Source organism: Furipterus horrens, unplaced genomic scaffold (genome assembly GCF_987537825.1).
Source record: "Furipterus horrens unplaced genomic scaffold, mFurHor1.1.pri manual_scaffold_5, whole genome shotgun sequence".
Taxonomy (NCBI): Eukaryota; Metazoa; Chordata; class Mammalia; order Chiroptera; family Furipteridae; genus Furipterus; species Furipterus horrens.
The window spans coordinates 188,258,470-188,280,194 of record NW_028327175.1 but is presented as its reverse complement, the minus strand read 5'-3'; the positions used below and the strand labels follow the sequence as shown (position 1 = coordinate 188,280,194).

At 34.0% G+C, this 21,725-nt stretch overlaps 1 protein-coding gene across 1 annotated transcript in view; it reads right to left on the bottom strand.

Moving 5' to 3' along the window:
* Window positions 1-528: 528 nt before the first annotated feature.
* SMC3 (structural maintenance of chromosomes 3) overlaps window positions 529-21,725 on the bottom strand; it is a 38,267-nt gene continuing 17,070 nt past the window's right edge. The window contains exons 7-29 of the mRNA XM_090278574.1: window positions 21,576-21,654; window positions 20,318-20,435; window positions 18,832-19,007; window positions 18,246-18,326; window positions 17,848-18,012; window positions 17,494-17,615; window positions 15,978-16,191; window positions 14,557-14,660; window positions 14,276-14,375; window positions 13,734-13,894; window positions 13,219-13,360; window positions 11,561-11,711; window positions 9,206-9,358; window positions 6,903-7,054; window positions 5,957-6,115; window positions 5,262-5,369; window positions 4,648-4,756; window positions 3,650-3,897; window positions 3,353-3,565; window positions 2,796-2,987; window positions 2,488-2,665; window positions 1,528-1,634; window positions 529-931 (exon numbers count right to left, since the gene is read on the bottom strand). Coding sequence (XP_090134700.1) covers window positions 860-931; window positions 1,528-1,634; window positions 2,488-2,665; window positions 2,796-2,987; window positions 3,353-3,565; window positions 3,650-3,897; window positions 4,648-4,756; window positions 5,262-5,369; window positions 5,957-6,115; window positions 6,903-7,054; window positions 9,206-9,358; window positions 11,561-11,711; window positions 13,219-13,360; window positions 13,734-13,894; window positions 14,276-14,375; window positions 14,557-14,660; window positions 15,978-16,191; window positions 17,494-17,615; window positions 17,848-18,012; window positions 18,246-18,326; window positions 18,832-19,007; window positions 20,318-20,435; window positions 21,576-21,654 — 3,304 coding nt within the window. The 3' untranslated portion in view covers window positions 529-859. The remainder of the gene's footprint in view (window positions 932-1,527; window positions 1,635-2,487; window positions 2,666-2,795; window positions 2,988-3,352; window positions 3,566-3,649; window positions 3,898-4,647; window positions 4,757-5,261; window positions 5,370-5,956; window positions 6,116-6,902; window positions 7,055-9,205; window positions 9,359-11,560; window positions 11,712-13,218; window positions 13,361-13,733; window positions 13,895-14,275; window positions 14,376-14,556; window positions 14,661-15,977; window positions 16,192-17,493; window positions 17,616-17,847; window positions 18,013-18,245; window positions 18,327-18,831; window positions 19,008-20,317; window positions 20,436-21,575; window positions 21,655-21,725) is intronic.

Here is a 21,725-nt window from a genome sequence, read left to right as displayed (position 1 = left end):
CCTCATCTAAGGAAAAATAGAAAAAACTTTCCAAAACTATTTACTTATCCAGAAAAGCAAGGGAATCTTACAGCTTAATTTTTTGGTTGTAGTGTTCACAGTTACTTATAACTACCTTCTCAAATTCTATTATATCACCATCTTAAATTTAAAATAATCTTTAAAGGACTGTTATATTGACTTTGAAGCAGGTGATCTAATTCTCACTGAGAGTCAAAATCACCTGGGGAACTTCAGAATTAATATCAACCAGGACACCACCCCCTAAAGATTTTGCTCTGGCTGCAAGGAGAGACTCCTGCAGGGTTACATTTTTAGAAGTATCCCCCAAAGATTTAAGCATGCAGCCAAGATTGGGAACCAATGATGTAATTCAACAAATATGAAACAGTATTTTTAAAAATCTTCTTTTAGGTGAAGGCAGACCTTTTCTTAGGCAAAATACAACACAAGATATTTAAGAAAAGTCTATTTCTAATTGTACAACTATAAATGAAAAGCCACATAAAACACAAACTTAGTCACAAAAACAATTATTTAATTGAAGCTATAAAAAAAGAGGCAATATAAATTGATAAAATAATTAGGAAACAATATTTAGCATGTTTCAAAAGATTTAAAACAGGAATAGGACACTTTACAAAAAGTTGTGTGGGAAATAAAATTCTTAAACTATACATAGAAATGTAACAATACAGAGTACCTTATAAAATACAATGACAGATATATAAAAGGACAGTGTGTGCTCTAAGTCTGAAAACTATTAATGACCAGATATTTAGATTCAAATTTACATTTCCTGGGTATGAGAATCATAATACTATATACATCCTGAAAACCAGGGGACAATATTTTCCAATTAACCATGAGTGGTATCATCTTCTACAAAGTCTTTGGCCATCTCTGCTGTGATCACATCGATATGACTAACCTGAAGAATAAATGTTAAAAAAAAAAGCAGTTAAATCTTTTAAAAAATATGAGTGTTTCCATTGTATAAGGTAATGTTTAAAATACATAGCCTATAACCTATAAATTTAACATAGAAAGTCAAATGATTCTAAGACATTGACTGATAAAACCTTCATTTATAATGGTGTTTGTTCAATGTGTATGTTTAAAAATTTTCTGCATTTCAATGCTCTGAAGATGTAGGTAAGTACTTATGTCTAAATATTATTTTGCTATTTCAGAGAACCTTAAGGCTTAAAACACCAGGAAAAACTGTGTGGTTCAGCCAAATATTAAATCAATGTACGTAACTGTTAAAGACTGCATTAAATAAGTACTGGATAGACTAGAAAGGAAAATACTGTCTCTTAATGCCAATGAAAATAAAATCAATCCAATGAATGCCACAAAAACTGCTAAACCTCAGTCATTTAAAGTTTTTTCTTTACAAAGTCATCAGATAAGCAACAACTTTCTAAGTTTTCTTTCATGACTTAAGTAACATAAAATAAGAATTCAACAAATATAATGGTTTAATTACTACATGAGCTTAAACTTCACGTAAAAAAAGATTACCTTGTTTCTGAACTTTACACCATAGAATTTGTCAGCTGACTCAAGCAGTTCAGGCCTAAAAGTAGTTGTAATAAATTGAGCATGTACAGCAAGTTCCATAATCATATCTGTTAAAAAAAAAAAAAAAAGAGTAATTTAATAAAACCCCTTTCTCAGATCTTAAAATCTGAAAAGCAACTATCTTTACACTTACTTAAAATTCAAAACAGCCTGTGACTATTACCACTTTAACGCCAATATCTTAAAGTGACAGAATATAAAGAAGCAACAACTTCTAACACAGCATTAGAAATAACATGAGAGCAAGGTAAGTTTTCTGCTCTGCTGGTGTGGCTCAGTGGACTGAGGGCCAGCCTGTGAACTGGAAGGTCGTCGTTTCGATTCCTGGCAAGGGTACACGCCTGGGTTGTGGGCTAAGTCCCCAGTTGGGGGTGTGTGAGAGGCAACTGATCAATGTATCTCTCTCATGTTGCTGTTTCTCTCCTTCTCGCTCCCTTCCCATCTCTCTAAAAGTGAATAAAATTTTTTTAAAAAAATGTTTTCTCATACAAAAAACAAATACATCCTTTCCCCTGCTACCCACTTCCCAAAGATGTTTTGAACTTACCAAAGATCAAATACAAATTCTTTAAAAATAGGAACAACATTGTTTATTTCAAGAACTACTCAAGCATTGAGAAATACAAGTTTAAAATGAGACTTCTACATAAAAGTTTAAGTGAAGTAGGATTTTCAAGGGATTCAAAGAATTACATCTTTCTCACAGAATTACTTTGCAAAGTAGTCTACTACTAAATTTTTAAAAACCTCTTAAAAGAGGAATTTTATTTACTAAATATATACCCTGTCTAGTCGCCCCCCCCCCCCCCAATATCTCAGGCAACAAGAAATCACTAAAACAGAGGCAAGCTATCATTTTAAAGCACGTTCTCATTGTTAGGTACAAAACCAAAACGGTACCTGACACAGCTTTTCTGTGCTGAGCATCCAGGGCCTGGTCAATCTCATCAAACAAGTAAAAAGGAGCTGGGTCACATTTCTGAATGGCAAAAATCAGAGCCAGCGCTACCAAGGATTTCTGTCCACCTGAAAGCTGTTGCATCTCTCTCATTTCACCTTGTTTTCCTGTAAATGACACCTAAGAAAACATCTGAGTCAGTACCAATCCATCTCTTCAAATTAAACAGCATCAATTTAGATTTGCAAAATATTCTACAAAAATTCTCTATTGAAAATCACTTAGGAAAACCAGATGTTAAGGTATTTACCCTAATTCCAACGCCAGTGAACTGGTCAACGGATGGGACACTGCTTTGTGACCCAGAACCCCTCTCACTTTCACCGCTGCCTTCTCCTTCGTCCTGGGACTGACTGCCTTCCACGTCTCCTTTCTTCATCACCAAAGTAGCTTTGCCACCAGGTACCAGCTTCTGGAATACTTCACTGAAGTTCTTGGATACCTTAGAATGAATGAATGAATGAATGAATGGATGGATGAAAAATAAGGGTAGCTGTCAATTTGAATATAAATTTTGCTTAGGTGGAACTACACACATTACTGCTTAAAACAAAGACAAATATTTAAAAGCAACCACAAGATTTGTTTTGTTTTTAAGAAAAAGAATAACATTTGGATCCTTTTAAGAATTGTGTAATACATTCTAGTTACTACGTTAGCAACTTATGTATGCTGGATTTATTCACATGTATTAGATGCAACTAGAAGTGGGGGAAAAGCTTTAAAATCTTTACAAACTGAACAATAAACTGAATAATAGCTGAAACTTTTGTCTTGTTTGTGTATTTACTACAAAAAGAAACATACCTGTTTGAAAGTTAACTGAATAGCCTCATATTTTCGAAGTTCAAGTACATTCATCAGTTCCATGATTGACTTGTACCCCCTATCCAACTCTTCCTGTCGCTTTATTAACTTTTCTTTTTGCTCAGAGAAATTTACAAACTGATCTAAAGCTTTTTTGTTTACATGGCTGTACTTCTTCAATTCTGTGTTGCACTGTTCAAGTTTTCGAAACAACTATAAAAACAAAAGATGCAGACATAAATTCGTAAACAATAAAATTTGCAACGAGATTTCAAATTTAAAACCAATAAGATTTACCTGTTTGAGGCTCAGTGTTTGGTATTTTTCAAATGCTTCCTGGGGAAGTGATCCAAGTTCCCGAATTTTCTTCATGCATTCTTCTTTCTTTTTCAGCAGCATGCCTTGTCGATTTGTCATCTTTTCTAGTTCTTTAGTGTCGTGATTTATAGCATCCATGTGTTCTTTTTCCATATTTTTCCAGCGCTCCATACTCTTCTGAAGCTCCTTAATTCCAGCTTCTGTTTTATCGATGGAATTGTCCAAATCTAAAATGGGGAAAAATACAAATTAGGTCACAATACATATTTTACAGCCAGTGTTATCTGACCAAATATTTTAATAATCAAATCTATCAAAATAGATAGGCTTTTTCAACGTCTGTTTAAATTTTACTATAAAAATTCATAAACGTTAATTTAGGACAAAATTAGGAGTTTACACAAGAATCATACAAGTATAGTTTTTCTCATTGTTTGTTTATAAAAAACTAAAAAAATAATTTTCTTCTCAGCAACTAGAAGAAACTTGATTTAGCTATTTCATATTTTTGTCAACAAAATTAATTTATGGTCTTAAAACAGTCACAAAAATTCAATAAAACAAAGATTACTATTTTATAATGAATACCCTAAATTTCATTCATTCACTAGATTGTTTATGATAATGGAAAACATAAAATCAGTACTAGATGCTTTTGCCTCTTTAGATATTTCGTTTTAAACAATGTTATAAAATACATAAGCTAAATTTAATTAAATATGTTTTGTCCTAAAAAAGATTTTATTTATTTATTTTTAGAAAGAGGGGAAAGGAGGGAGGGGGAGGAAGGGAGAGAAACAGCTATAAGTTGCCTCTCGCACACCAGGGACCTGGCTGGCAACCCAGGCATGTGTCTTGACTGGGAATCGAACCAGCAACCTTCGGGTTCGTAGGCCAGCGCTCAATCCACTGAACCACACCAGCCTGGGCTAAATTTAATTAAATATCTTTAAAATTTTTACTAAATAATAGTTTACCTTCTGATCGTGCCATAGTATCTTTTACTCTTTTATTGATGGCTTCAAGTTCTGAGGTTGTAGCAGTAAGAACAGTACCTCCTTCTGTCTCTCTCAGTTCATTCAGTTCCTGTAACATAAAAGCAACTTATGAGCATTAAACCACAAAATATGAATTTGGTTAGTTTCAAAACCTTATGACTACCAAGTTTCTATAGCTATTATTTTAGAATAAATAATCAAGAAAACAAACATTTCATATAATTGCAAATACTTAAAAAATAACATTACAGGGGAAAAATAGTAGTATTATAATTACTAAAAAATATCTCAGCATCTGCCTACTACTGATAAAATATTAGTAACCTTTACCGAGTTCCCAGATTGTACCAGGATAATCAAACAAAAGAGCATTACTGTTATGCTTACTTAACACAGGAGGAAACTGAAGCTTAGAAATATTAAATGATTTATACAAGATCATACACCAGGTGGCCCTGCTAGAATTCCAACTCAAGGCAGGTGGTTGGACTGCTAGTCTCTCTGTCCCCACAGTCCATGCTCCCAGTTAGAGCCTCTCATATAAGCACTTTCAAAAGGTTATGGTCTCAAGGAACTCTTGAAAAAGAACATACCTGTTCTACTTGGTCCAAGCGTTTTCTCAAATTCTCGTTGAGATAAGTCTCTACTCGAGTAATAATACCTTCTAATTTAATTCTTTCATTCAGCAACTGTCTGTTTTCCTAAAAAAGGAAAACTATTTGTCAACACAGGCATGTACACTTTACCCACAGGAATGCTGTTAATTTGCTGTTATCTCCAACACTTGTTTTCGAATGAGCTGAAATGGAGCTTTATACCCTCCCAAAAAGCCCTATATTTTCTCTCTTCAGAATGCTAAGTTTTGGTGCCTGGTTCTTTTTATAAGCATGCTACTGAAAATGTTTTTCTTCTCCTGCTTATTTTTTGGACTTAGTGTTGTTTATATCTCTGTTTAAATAATAAAATGTTTAATCAAAACAATATTAAGTGTGTAAAGGTGGTCAGATCAATAAATACAGCAAAGCTAACAAAACAAGCCCAACCTTACTAATGATAAATGTACATTAAATAAGATAGAATAAATGAAGATTTCTTGTATAATCTTAACATATACAGAATGGTGTAGGAAGTTTTTAAAATCTCATTTTATTTACTCTTACAGATATAAGTCCAAGTGTCATTTTTAGATTTTCCCAATAATTGTTTGCACCTTCAATTTTGCAATCGAAAGACACTTTTCACAGTAGCTAGTTATCAACAAAATGTTTTTCCTGTCAGTTGTACTTGCCTGTTGAAGTTGACGAATTTCATCATTCAGTGCATCTACTCTCTTCTGATCTTCTAGACTAAGTTGAGAAAGCAAATCAGTTCCCAGTTCTGCTTTCAATGATTCTCTGGTGGACTCCATAGCATGCAAACTTGCCTCCAAACTTTGTAAACTACGTTGCTATGGGAGAGATTATTCATTTATTAATAAATGTATTAGTTAATGTACCACTTTTAATAGTGAAAAATTGTTAACAATCTATAATTGATAAAGTGAGCTAAATAATATCAACTCAATTAACTATTAGGTATCCATTAAATTTGATCATTAGAACTGTGTAGCAACAATATTCATGATGCAATACTATGGAGCTGTGTAGAACACCATATTCCATAATCAAGCTATATAAAAATCTTCATACGTATTCGTAAGAACAAAAAATAGTTGCTAGGATGTAACAGGGTAGAATAATTATGGGCAATTTTTAGGAAAAAATAAACCAACTTTGTTGTTTTAATGTTACTGATGTACCAAATTAATAGTTTTTGTCAAATGGCTTCATGTTTATAAGACCAATATGTATTATCACTCGTAACAGCAGTGAAGTTTGCTTTCTACTCATTTTAACACACTGAACAAAATGCAATCATATATTCACGTAACTCCATTAACACTACTCTACAAACAAAAATGCTTACTGACAAATTAATCACTATCCAACAGTACTATTATGCCATAGTTCAAAATGCCTATTTATTTAATGAGGTTGCAAAGTCTGAATGTGGGCTATGAAAGGAGACCCTGGGTAACCTTGGGTATAAGTGTGATAATAACAAATGTAGATGTACAAAAAAAGTATGGGGCTAAACAAAAACGGAACACATGAAATCCAAGGATAACTTATTTAACATGGTCCACCCAATTCTATATAATTAAAACATCTATAACAAAAGGCATACTTACGAACCTTTGGCATAAAGGTTTTCTCTGACTGCTGCCTCTTCTCTTTTAGCATCTTCATTTCTGATAATATGCTATCTCGAGACGCTTTAAATTTCCTTTGCTGTGTCTCTATCTGCTGCATTTGGTTCATCAACTGGTCAATTTCATTATTAATCCATATACAAGGCTAAGGAAAATTCTCTCCAAGTTGTAAATACATCTTATGTTCTAAATCTCTTCAGTTCTTATTAACATATTTTGCATCCCCTTCCTTTTCTTTAACCTTAAACAAAAGTTGTTATCTCAAATTTTGGACCATAATAATGTTGAATTAAACGGTGCTCACCCCATTTCTCTTCCAAAGTAACGTATTATTTTGCTAATAGCTATACCAATCAATCAATATTCTTGGGAAACCCTAGAAGCTAAATGATATTGTGGGCAACCGCTCCTCGTGGTTTAAGGAACTGCAGCCCCGGCCTGAGCATGGCGAGCTGCCAGCTTTCTGGCTGCGCTTGCGTAAGTCTCAACATAAGGCTGCGTGCGGAACATGACTGACAACCACTCAGAGGGTTGCCATGGGAATTAGATCAAAGAGTGCTCATTATGCTTTAGAGCTTGCTCTGCTCTCCGTTATCAGTAATATAACATAAATAATCTCTAGCAAGGAGTGTATGGAACCCTGCACCTGGTCCGAATGTTTTATAGACCTTGACTCTAATCAGTCATTGTGATTCCTGAATTAATGTATGTTATCTGTTACTGTCAAACGCCTGAATACAATAGACAATTTCTGAATTTTAGCCTTGTATCTCTCATATGTAAGCTCCTCAATAAAAGGCATGAGGGATAAGGTTTGGCTGCCGGTTTCCACTAGAGGCAGTCACCTTCCTTCCCCCAGACATAATAAAGTGCCCTGGGTAAGTTTGTTCCGCCGTGGTCACGAAGCCTCTGCTGGACAAAGTAACTTCCAACCAAGCCTAGGGTATGTGTGGCACCTCCGCCATGTGATATTAACAGTATTTTTAAAAATCTTTTCATTCAACTAATATTTACTACGTGATCTATTACACTTAAAATATTATATACGGAAATTAAGTATGAAGAGGCCTTGCCCAATATGGAAGAATAATTCCAACTCACTGCAGGAAGGTAATTAGTATATGCTGTAAATTTCCTCCTTTTCCCTAATATTTCACTATGTTTTTTTAGTGCTAACATCTTGCCAAATTTGGGCAATTCTCAAAGTGTGCTTATGCAGACCCCTGCAAAGTCAAAACTAAGATGTTTATTTAATTTTTTCTCTGTGCTGTTGCTTTCACTGATGCAGAGAAGCTATAAACTCATATTTTTAAAATGTCAGTTTCAATTAAGGCTATCCTAATTAAATAGTAAAAACAATCAACTATTTTCACTGCTAGAGTACCTAGAGTATTTTTCGCTATTTTTAATCTCGTGTGACATAACGTGAAGTACACATAAAACATTTGTGCCTTATACCATGTTTGTTTTAAGAAAATGAAAAGGCACAACTGTTTCAGTTGCAAGCTGAACTAGCCCCCCGTGTGTGTGTGTGCGTGCACGAGAGAGAGATTTTGGGAGTAAATTTATTAAAGCTGGGGACAGTGAAACAAGGAAGGGCTTAGGACAGAAGAAGCAACAGGAGAGAGCCTAGGAGGAGCTACGTTGGCATGAGCTGTGTGGACTGAGAAGTAAGTCAGAGAGACAGAAATGAGCCAAGGTGAGGATGATTTTAGCTCGCTGAAAAGTCAGAGAAAAGGGGGCCTTGGAGACAAGTCCAGGGGGGTTAGTCGGAGATAAGCTACCACTGCCCATTGCTCATCTGGTTGCAAGTCTCATACATGGGGATCCTTAGTTTAGGAGATGCATGCCAGGGAGGGAAGAAGGGGCCTAGGCGTGCTGGGAAGAAGAGGGTGTTGTGGTGAACTAGCCACTCTTACTAGAACAGCATTTTTAAGGATTTTTACAGCCATTTCCTCCAGTAATACTCAATCTGAACCAAAAATGACCTTGAAATAGAAAAATCTAACAGACATTTTCAACCCTTATATATTTAACTTCTTTGCAGTATGCAGCATTCCTGATTCCCCCTGCCCGCCACCTTTCTTCCGTGAAACACTATCCTGGTTTCCCTACAATTTTCTGACTAATCCTCAATTCCCTTTTAACCTTAAGCTTTGTGCTTAAATAAAAAGTAGAACACATGAAATTTTTTCCCTCTGTATATATGTGAAAACATAGCTAACAAGCAAAAGATGATATATTCGAACCAAAATGCAGTTCCGACATAGTAGCACAAAAAGATATTTTCAATATTTCTTCGCAGGTTTTCATTGAGCTTTGCTTCAAGCTCACCGAGTTCTTCTTCCGCTTTTCTAACATCTTTTTGTAGTTCAAGTCTAGACTTCCTTGTGTCATAATAACCTCCAGTGAGAGCACCCCGATGACTAACTTGGTCACCTACAAACAAAACATAAGAAAGGTAGCAATTCTTCATTACAACTTTACTCAATGATATACTGACCTATAATCAAACAACTAATCTACAGGCTTTATCTGTTCAGTGGGAATTAAAAAGAAAAGAATTTAGCCCTGGCTGGTGTGGCTCAGTGGTTGAGCACCAGGCTGGGAAATGAAAGATCACCAGTTTGATTCCCAGTTAGGGTACATGCCTGGGTTGTGGGCTAGGTCCCCACTTTGGGGCGTGTGAGAGGAAGCCAATGATGTTTCTCTCCCTCTTCTTCCTCCCTTCCCCTCTATCTAAAAAAAAATTTTTTTAATCTTTTTAAAAACTCAAGCTACTCTGAAAAACTTTTGTTTTTCAACCAAAAATTGCATTTTAAAAAATGTGTCTTCTAGGTGAGCCTGAACATCTGCTAGAAAAGCAGGAAGTGCTAAAGACTAATGGAGACATGTGAACAGGATACAGAACTTAGCTTGTTGGAAAAATTTAATCAAAAATAATAGTGACAGCCCTGGCTGGATAGCTCAGTTGGTTGGAATGTCGTCCCAATATGCTAAGGTTCAGGGTTCAATCTACAGTCAGGGCACATACAAGAAACCACCAATGAAAGCATTAAGTGGAACAACAAATCAATGTTTTTTTTTCTATCACTTCCTTTCTCTAAAAAAAGAATTAAAAATAAGTAAATAAATAAATATAGAATATAAGAGTCACCATTTTTAAACCCCCAGTGAATTAACTGAGTCAGGCAAGAATAAACAAAGGATGCTAAATCATTGTTAAAAAAGTTATAAGGGAACGTGATATTCAGTATTCTTAAAAGACAATCCCACATATTATTAATTACAAACAGAAAAAGGCATCTTTACAACTAAGAGATTGCTAGTGGTGAAACTCAGAATCAGTAACAGTGGAACACATTATGTGATACAGTATGTATATATCACTTATGCCAAGAATTTTTAACCTGAATCTTAATGATGAAGAAGCAAGAAGACAAATCCAAAGAATGGGATAGGCATTCTTTGAGAAAGTCAATTTCTGGGGGTAGAAAGGACAGGAAAAACTATCCTTGATTTGGATCCTGGCTAGAAAAATACTGAATGTGGTAATCTCTTCATAAGGTACATACATATCAAGTCACTATATTATACACCAGAAACCACTATAATATCGTACAACAATACTTTAAATTAAAAAAAAAAAAAAAAAAAATTGGGTGCAATTGAAAAAAATTTGAATGTAGATGCTTTTAGATTTTATTAGGTAAACATTATATTCCTTAGGTGTAACAGTGATATTATGGTTATAAAGGAGAAAATTTAGAAACTTTTTAGATTTTATTAGGTTAATATTACATTTCCTAGGTGGAACACTGATATTATGGTTATAAAGGAGAACGTCTTATGCTTTGGAGATACATGCTTAACTTTTAGAGATAACTGTCAATATTTTAAAACATATTCTCAGATGATTCAAGACAACAAAAATTGTACACATATAGAGAAAAAGCTGGAGGGTGGTTTACCTTCTTTCATCAACACATAATTATAAAGAGGAAAAAAAAAAAGAAACAAGGGCAGGCAAACCTATATACCAGAGGTTCTTAACCTAGATTCCACAGATAAAATTCAGGAAATCCGTGACTTGAGTGAGAAAAAAATTTATGTCTTTATTTTTATGCTGACTTCAAATGAAATTTAGTAATTCCTTCTATAATTAATGAGACAAGAACCACAGTAGTATTATTGGTACTGGTGGCTTTGTTACCAAGAAAAATAACAAGTCTTTTTAATAACACTTGTAACAAATTTCAAAATATTGTCTACATGCACCAATGCTTCAAAATTATGACTTATTAGACCCACTGCTAAATGTTATTTTTGAATACCTTAAGAATTACTGTCATATTTTTTAAAATGTTGTGATAACCATGCCAATATGCCAATGTAAATTGATTTCTTTTAAGAACCAAGGTATTTTATGAATTTAAAAAAGGGTCCAAAGGCTTCACCAAAGAGCCGAAGGACTTCATGGTGAAAAAAAAGGTTAAGAACCCCTATTATAAACCAAATGATTATACTTAAGTGTGGATCCTGTTTGGGTTCTGATTTGAATAAACCAACTAAAACATAAGTAACTGGATATGACTTAGTTCTAATACTCTTAAAACTAAAATGGTAAATTCCATTACAAACCTTCCAGGGTAATGCAGTCCATAGTGAAAGCACGGGCCAGCTGGGTTGAAACTTCCATGCTACGACAAATAAGTGTTTTTCCAAATACATGTTTGAAGGCTTTGTCAAATCTAGGATTGTACCTCAATTTACTTATCATAGGAATAGCATCCTAAAAATGAATATTTCATCAGTAAGCAAAGAGATCACAATACAATTAAAACATGTTAGCAGAATTATGAATTACATCCTTATGAGACAAACACAAATGCTTTATTTCAAAACTACTAGTTTTTATACTGAAAAAGTTAGGAAAATAATTCTACTGAAATATCCTGAAAATTGAGCTCAGGTAATTATCTAGGTTTTCAATAGCAGAGCACAGTGATAGAGCTGAGTGAACAAGACACTTAACTTCTCTATATAACAGTATCTTCATTTACAAAATCACATTAACAGTATCTTTTACAAAGTTAAGACTAGACAAATTATGTGAAACGCTTAAGATAGCATGTCACATAGAAGGGCAAAATAAATGTACACTGATCATATTTCCTCAAAACATTTTAATTTTATATTTATCTTATTCAGAAAAATATTTTTTCAGATAAAATTTACTTTCCCCCGTTTTTCTCCTCAACTACTAAAGCAGAATTTTTAAAATTTTTCAGTTAGGAAATAAATCCTACACACAGAAAAATGCCATATATTAAGCTTAGATTAGTAATTATAAAGAGAACACCAATACAATCAGCATGCAGGACAAGAAACAACACTGCAGAAATCCAGAAGCCACAAACATGCCCCTTTCTAATCAAAGCGGTCACCTCCAGGAGGGTGACCACTATTAGAATTTTTATGATAATCACTTTCTTGCACATCTCTCTAGTTCTTTTATCTAAGCTTAGTATTGTTTAGGTGGTGTAAAGGGAACCACGCTACATGAATTCCTTTGTCTTATATCACTCACACAGCATATTTGTGACTCAATTTCTCCTCCCCAAAACTTCAAAGATAATCTGTAGATTAAAAAAAAAAAAGGCTGGGTCCTTTGATCATTCTCGTAAGGTTTCAGCTTTAACCTTAGAGCAGGGACCCCCAGCCTCCTGGGCCTTGAACCTGTTAGGAACCAGGCCACTGAGCTCCACCCTCCTATCCTACGAGGAACATTCTGAAACGAAATACCTCAAACCAATTACTTAATTTTTTTAAGAATGGTGTCTGAGAAATCTTTTTTTCAATCCATTTAGAAGATACCAGCCAGTAACAAAAGCAACATTATACTTTCAAGCCTATCATCTTGTTAGACATTTTTAATTTATAAGCCATTTAAAAAGGTATAATCAGAAAACTTGAAAACATTAATTTTAAATGACAATTCCTCAGGGAATTCTCGAACTACCTAACTTTAATTTTGTCACCACAGGATACATCCTCAAACTATCCTGGCACTTATGTATTTTAACACTTTGCACATTTTCAATGATTTGTTTCATGTTGTGGCTGCAGCCTCTGTCATCCCCACTGAGCATGGACTGTGTTCTATGGAGGAAAAAGGCGTGTTTAGGTCACAGGCCACGTGAATCCTAATGTACAGTGCCTGTGCACTAAGAATGTATTAACCATGAGAAGTAACAACTTATTGAAAGAAAGATACACCTTAACACAGATGGACTCACATTGGTTTCGGGATAGGCGGTATCCCTTACATCTAACTTGTTGAGAGGCAGGAAAGTGACCTCTCCAGGAAGGTTCATTTTATTAAACTCCATCAAAATCTTCGTGCTGACTTCATCTGAATCAACAATATGGTAAAATAACCTACATGTAAACAGAATAAGACACATTTTTATTGTGAGACTGGTTTTTAATTGCTAGACTTTAAAGTGCTATAAACATTTAAACAAACAAATCACTTCCTTCCTATGCAACCCAATTTATATGAGGGGTGCGGAGAACAACTTAGAAAAATTCAAATGGGGGAGAAAGAAAAAAGCCCAAAAAGGGGAAAAATCTAGGTCTACAATTAGAAACAAATACTTAGCATCTATACATTTAATTAGAAACTTAAATAAGTAACCGAGAATATAAGATAATGGGAGACATTGTTCAAAAACTACAAATAGCTGTTTCCTAGGTTATTCTAATTCCTTCTTTCCTTTAAAAAGTCAAGATAGCAAGTGAATCATTTCACCTGTTTCCAGCAGTGACTTCCACGCATGTATAGAAAGCAGGCTCACATTCAAAGTTATTCATCACTATGCCATGATAGCCATTTTGAACATGCTGGTTTATTCCTTTACGACGAAAGTGGTCTAGTACTTTGTTTATGCTGTCTATTCCATTTAAAATGGCCTGTTTATAAGTGAAAAACATTAAAGTAAGTTACCAACGGCAGTTTTGCTGATAAAAAATAAAACCATTACTCTACATATTTATTTAAAAATATGCCTGACAGCAAACTAAAAACACCCTCCCCTCACAGAAATATGCCAACTACACGCAACATCTCATATTACAGATTCAGTTCTATGGCATTAGCATTGAAAATGGACTCTTTATCTAAAAATCAAAGGTACTATCATTAATAGCATGCTTAAACAATAGCCATCATTTCATACTTATAGGACAAGTGATTGGCACTCTACTCTTACTATCTGGAACCCAAAATAACAAACTTTTGTGCAACAGCAATGAACTCAATGTAAACGGAGGCAATGAAAAGAATCTGCGCACCTTTCCTGTTGCCGCTCGGAGAAGTTGCTGCTTCTTTTCAAGGTCTTCTCTTTTAGCAGCAAGTGCTTGCTGTTCTGCGTTCTCCTCTCTCCACAAGTAACTAAACAATAAAAATCAGTCTTTAATTTCAAAAGCATGAACTAGATGCACTAACAGTACACAATTTAGAGTAAAACAATGAAATCAGACTTGAACAGCTAAATATTTACAACTTAAAGGCCATTTAATAGCCAGTAACATTTCTCAAAAAAGAATTAAGGCATATTTTAGTCTATACTAACTTTCTTTCACTTTGTAATTCATCTTTCTTATTTTTTACTTCGTAGTATTTTCTGTCCAGTTCTTCTACTCGAGCTTTGACTTCATTAAGGTCCTGATCCAGTTTCTACAAAAATAAAAGGAATTCCAATTTAAAATCTAGTTTCATGCAAGCTAACCCAAAGCAACCGAAAGCAAATCAGCTGTTGTCAGGGGAAGGGTGGGAGAGGTGGCAGGGGATGGAGCGAAGAACTAGTACAGGGATTGGGAAACATTTGGCCATGCCTATGTGGGGAATATAGAAAATCTGTACCTTTCTCTCAATTTTGCTATGAACCGAAAATTGTTCTAAAAAAATGAAGTCTAAGGAAAAAAGGTTGGCACATAAGCATACATCTATTTAAAATAAAATACTTAAAAATACAAATATATACGCTTTTATGTGTATAAATAGTACACATGCATATTATATATATAATGTACATATATATTAATATGTTTTAGTGGCTTTTTTGAAAAACCAACCATACAACTGGTACAGATCTTCTGTGGTATAAGGGTTCCTTTCGGGTGCGGACTGATACACACACACCATCCACACCCTAGACCTGTCCTCCACACTCCCTTCTCACCACTTCCATCACTCTCTAATCACCTACACCACAGGGCCACGCATATCACTTAAGAAAGTCTTTTTCTCCCTTTCTCATTTCAAGTAACATGAGATCTTTCTTACTCTGAAAGTGACTTTATCTTCTAGTTCAACTGTTAAGGAAATGCTAGCTAAATATGCATACTAAATGTTTAATTCATTTAGACAATGTTTAAAATCACCACTGCTTTAACCAACAAAAAATAATTCCGCAGTAAATTATTAAACTGACAGAAAATAACTAGTTATGTTTTAGATTTGTATTATGCTAAAATTAAGCATAAGTTCAAACAACACAAACAAAGGAACTAAATAGAACAAAGAGCAGAATAGCAGTCAATAGGGGGGAGGGGAGAGGGAGAGAAGGGGGATAAGTAAGGGAAGGGATTAGTCAAAGAACCCATATAAAAGACTCATGGACATGGACAACGGGGAGGCATATGATTGCGGGAAAGGGGGTGGGTTGGGTGGGGGAGAGAAATTAGGGGAAAAGGGGACAACTGTAATTGAAAAACCAAAATAAAAAAAAATTAAAAAAAAAAAAGCATAAGTTCAGATACATACTATCAATTCATAAAACTATATTTCAAAATATACTCAATCTACATGGACACTCACTGATAAAAGAGCTACCATATACATAATATTAAAGTGTGCTGGTCTTCTAAATGAGTACCTGCCTTGTATATTTTAAGAGTAGCATGGAAACTATTAAAAATGAAACAAGTAGGTAAGACTACATATTTATCTCTATGGAAAGATTTTTTACAAAATAGTTGTAAAAGTTCTTACGTTATACTGCTCCAAATTTTTCTCTTTATTCGCCTCAGTGTCCTCCAAATCTTTATGTATAGCAGCAATCTGTCTTTTCTTATCATTGATAGCTTGATCTAAAGACTTGAGTTCCTTTTTAATCCACTTATCTCTTTCTTCTTTTGATGTAAACTGGCTTCCTCGACCCTGCTTTGCGTAAAGATCCGTTCTTTCCTGGGTAGCTTGGGCCAACCTACACAGATAGAAGAAAATGAATTGAAAAAGAGAATAGGAGATAACCAAGTTTAATTGCAATCAATACATCAACAGTATAAAGAGACAATAGCCATTTTAAAAATTCCATTAAAGAAGATATTAAAAATAAAATCACAGTTAAAAGTCATGTATAATATAAAATAGCCCATATGCTAAGGATTTTAGACAGAAAATGTCTTTACTCTAGGTTTGTGTTAGTTGGTAAATCTATAGACAGTTCTAGTATCCCATCTCAGGAATTTTCAAAAATGCTCCAAACCAGCCCTGACTGGTGTGGGCTCAGTTGGTTGGCGCACCATCGTGCAAAGCGAAAGGTCACCGGTTTGATTCCGGTCAGGGCATATGCCTGGACTGTGGGTTTGGTTCCTGGTCAGGGCACATAGAAGAGGCAACAGATCAATGTTTCTTACATCAATATTTTTCTCCCTCTCTTTCTCCCTCCCTTGTCCCCTCTCTAAAAATAAATAAATAAAATCTATTAAAAAAATGCTCCGACTATATTTAACTACATAAACATTTCAACTCTCTACAATAAAAGACACTATAAAGTTAAAAGGCCAGAGAAAATATTCACACAGAACAAATATAATGCCCCATTACATAAAACAATCCTATATAGGGAGAGGGGGTGGGTTGGGTGGGGGAGAGAAATTGGGGGAAAAGGGGACAACTGTAATTGAAAAACCAAAATTAAAAAATTAAAAAAAAAAAAAAAATCCTATATAAAAGAAGAAAAAAATTTAAAAACTAGGTAAATGATATAAACAGGCAATTCACTAAAATGAGCATTAGCAGCATAACAACATGATAATGCACTAAATCATTAAATCAGCAAACACTGGCAAGTCCAATCTACAGGTAGATACTAAAATGTCTAGATGTTAAAAGTGCATTGAGTGAAAAAAGAAAGTGGCAGAACGAAGCATACAGTAAGATGCCATTTGGGTAAAAAACAAACATACATCATGAACGTTTTTAAAAGACCAACAACATCTAACTATGTTATTTTAAACAAGTCATTTAATATACCAGATCCCCAAGTTTGTTGAACTTAAAGTGGGGACAGTATGGGTATTTTAGAGCCTTTGAGTAGGAAAAAATGTAGGCAATATGCATACAATATGTTTGGCCCACGGTATTTGTTTAACATTGGCTATTACTCTGTAATGGGCATTTAACTTTTGTCCTTAATACTGTGCCTTCTTAACCCATAGTAACTATTTAGGTTCTACAGAAAAACTAGGTAGGAAGTTAAGTCTTGGTGAAAAAAATCTCAGACCTAGCAATTCCTCGCTCTTCTTTTTCTTTTACACTGTTGAATTTAGGTTCTGTTTCTGCCAGTTCTTTCTGCTTTTCTTCAATTTTTTCAAGCAGTTTCTGCCTCTCTTTTAATAAGCGTTTCTGTAAACAAAAGCAAGATAAGTAATAATGCAATCTGCTTAACACGAAACTAATTTTTAAACATAAGAAACAAAGAGATAGTACTGAGTTGCTACATGAATGCAAATTATTTTAACGTGCTAAATCTACAAAAATTCAAGCATGCAGCCCTGTCACAGAAAGGACTGTCGTAGTTCTGCAACTCCTACTCACCTGAACATTCATGTTTTTCTTTTTTACCATTTTAACTTACCCTTTGTTCACTATTGCCTGCCAATTCATCTTGTAAATCCTTTGCTTTGAGTTCCAACTTAGTCCTCTGCTTAATTTGTTCTTGTCTCTCGGCACTGAGCTGCTCCTTTTCCTCTTTCATAGCTGAGATTTTCGTTTTCAGTTCTCTAACTTGGCGCTCAATATCCTATTCAAAAGTTTCAAACACAAATAAGTCAGGCAATTAAAAGTACGATAGTTGAATTATATAAAACCATTAGTTTTGCCCCTTCTTTTTCTTTCATTTATACTTTCAGTACTGCGTGTTTCCAATACTCAATCCCAGTGACATCCCCACTTCAAGTTATTCCTAAGTATGGTATGAAAGGTTTACCGTGGTCAAAAAATAGGAGTTAGCCTAAGCTTAGTTTGTAATCTTACTTCCATTTTATCTCTTGCATCCTGCTGGGCATCTCTTAATTGTCTGGATTTTTCTCCACTAGTTTCTCGCTTAGCAGAAAGCTGAAAGAAAAAAACCAACAAACTATGATTTCTAACTCATTTTATATTTGTTTAATATTTCACAGCATCTAGTAAAATTTTTAGATAGCTGCTAAGGTAATCATTCACTTAAAATTTAGTGGTTTTCTTTAAACAGAAAATTCTTAGTTTTAAGCATTACCTAAAACAAATTTTTGTACAAAATGTCAATGACAGTAATTACAAAGTACATTTTAAAAAGTTAAGAACAAAATTCATGAAGCATTAAATGTGGCCTCCTCTGATCTTGGTCTGTGTGACACCTGATTGTATTTCAGGTACAACTACAGCAAGGCCAACATGGGCCTACATATTCTTCTTGGAATAAACCGAATGAACAAATTTGCTAACTAGTAAGTTCATAGAGGGGTTTTCAAATTTAAACTTCCACTTAAAAATCATTTAAAAGTATAAATATAGCATAAATTTAGCATATTCATAATAATAAAATTAATCTGAATTTAAATGGCAAAAGTAAATATTTTACCTCATCAAGTTTAGCCCGAGTCTCATTAAGTTCCTGATTATATATGGTATATTCCAGGGCTCGTCTCATTTTATCCCACTTCTGATACTGAGCTAGTTCTTCCTTTTCTTCTTCTAAGGTATGTAATCTCTCTTCAATGTATTTTAACAATTCGTTAATTTTTTCCCGTTTGCCCTCTTTTAAAAAAAAATGGGAGAGGGATGGAAGAGTTGAGTAAATTTTCATGTAATATCATTTCTCAAATATACCATTAGTTAAACTTAATCTTAAGACCTATAGCATTATTTCTTTGATATTATGTGGTAACCAGATCTAAGATAATAAAATGACAATTAAGATGCTTTATTATGAAAAACGGAGAACTCACACATAGTGACAACTGATTTATTTTTTAAAAGATTTTATTTTTATTTTTAGAAAGAGGGGAACGGAGAGAGAAACACCTATCAGTGCCTCTCTCTTTCTCCCAGCTGGGGACCTGACCCACAACCCAGGCATGTGCCCTGACTGAGAATCGAAATGGTGACCCTTTGATTCCTGCAGGTCAGTACTCAACCCACCGAGCCACACCAGCCACGGCACAACTGATTCTAAATACATGTGGTAAGAGCCTCAGTTTAAGCTTCCTTTAAAAGCCAGTGAGCCTTTCTACAAAACACACACACACACGCACACACACACACACAAAACCTATCACTGATGCCACTGATTCTCAATTTCACAATAATAGCATCACCTATAGCTGCCATATATTGAATGGCTACTATATTACAATTATGTTGCTACTTGGCTCCTCTACAAAGAGATCAAGTTACGCTGGCTGGTGGGGCTCAGTGGATTGAGCCTTGGACTGTGAACCAAAAGGTCACTGGTTTGATTCCCAGTCAGAGCACATGCCTGGTTGTGGGCCGGGTCCCTGGTTGGGGGCATGCAACAGCCGACTGATGTTTTTCTACCACATCAGTGTTTCTCTCCCTTTCTCCCTCCCTTCCTCTATCTCTAAAAAAATAAATAAAATATTTTTTTAAAACGTCATAATGTCAGTTAATTATTAGTCAGATTTTGAATCCAGGACTGTGTGACTCTAAGCTATGACAGGACACAGCACTTGAACAGTAGGGCTTCCATAATAAACATACTAATGAAGAGTCTAAGTTTGAAGCTTTACATTTACATGTTACTGAACATTTTTTTTAAGGAATACATCCAGATTTGTTATCCTCACACACAATAATGAGAACAGTAAAGGCACAAAGCAGTTGACCTAAAAAGGCATTATAATAATTAATTCTTTATTCAAAGAAATAAATTATTGGAAATCTCAAATCTTAAATTGCTTAAAACTAATTTTCTCTACATTCAGCATAAAGACAAATTATCATACAAATATATTACTGAGAACAGACATAATTCCTTTCCACTATAACATAATGAAAAGTAATTCACAGCAAATAGAAGTAAGGTAGAAGAATCACATTTATTTTACCCGTTTCTTTCATTAAAGAGATACTTTCTTCTTTTCGTTCATCGTAAACTCTAGTACCAGCTACTTCTCTTAGTAGTTTTAGTCTCTGAGAATCGGGTGCTGTTGCCATCTGGTTGATCTAAAAATTTAAGGGAAAAATAATTATAGCACTACAGACTGTTCTATAAGAATTGTACCTTGAAAGAGTATTTACATAAGTTTAGTATGAGTTTGCTAATATAATCTGTATAGTACATACAAGGGTGGGTAAAATAGGTTTATAGCTGTTCATATGGAAAAATAATAGTTAATAAATAATAATACCATAATAAAATGTGTTTTGTGTACTCACAACTATATAAACTTATTTTTGCTGACCCCTGTATATCTACATACCTGTATTTCCTTTTACTTAAATGAAATTTACCAAACAAAAATCCAAGTAGAATTGATATATTCATAGGTCTAATTTATAGATAAAAACCTCCAAATTACGAATGACAGAGACATAACACACCACCATTTTTTCTTAGTAAATATGATATGGTATAAAAGATGAGATTCATTCTAAAAGAACAAAAGGGGAAAACCATCACTAACTATATATTTTTTTAAAAAGCTATAATGACACTATTAAAAGTATAATAAAAATGATATGCTTAAATATAGGTAAAAATAATTGTCTCAGGGGTAGTGTGCATTAAATAAAATAAGCAAAAAAAATCTTTAAAATCTCATTTACAAGTATATGGCAAAAAAACATAATGAGTGGTAAAATCTAATTGCCATACAACTTTATATATAACAAGCATGAGTTTCACATATTCCTAAAAATAAAATTAAACACTAAATGTAAAAATATGCTATTACTGCATTAAAAAATTCAAGTGACAGTCACAGAAACACTTTTACATAAAAAAACCAGATCTGAGCTAAGAAAAACATGGTCAAAAAATATATACAACAACGAAAGTATATATCATGACTTCTACAAACCAAAAATGTCTTCCAATACAATCCACCTTAGTAAGTGATACATGTCACTAAGGAAAGATGATTCACTTAAATAACTGCTGAAATACATCCATCCCATTATGCAGCGCATCTACTTTGTATTTTGTGGCCACATAAAAGGTAATACTAACTTCAATACAAAATAAATGAATGAAAACAAGATACACTTTTGCTTAAACATAACCACTAGAATCAATAAACCAGTTCAATATTCAATGAATATACTCAGAAACCAAATTCTATTAAAAAAGGGACTTTTTTTTACCTTTCCTTGTTTAACAATGTAATAAGGATTACTTCGAGAAAAACCAGCACTTTCAAGGAGATTCATCACATCATTTTTCCTATTGATAAAAGATTGAAAAATTAGATAAATAATAATCCAACAATAACCAAGAAGTGAGTACACTAACTT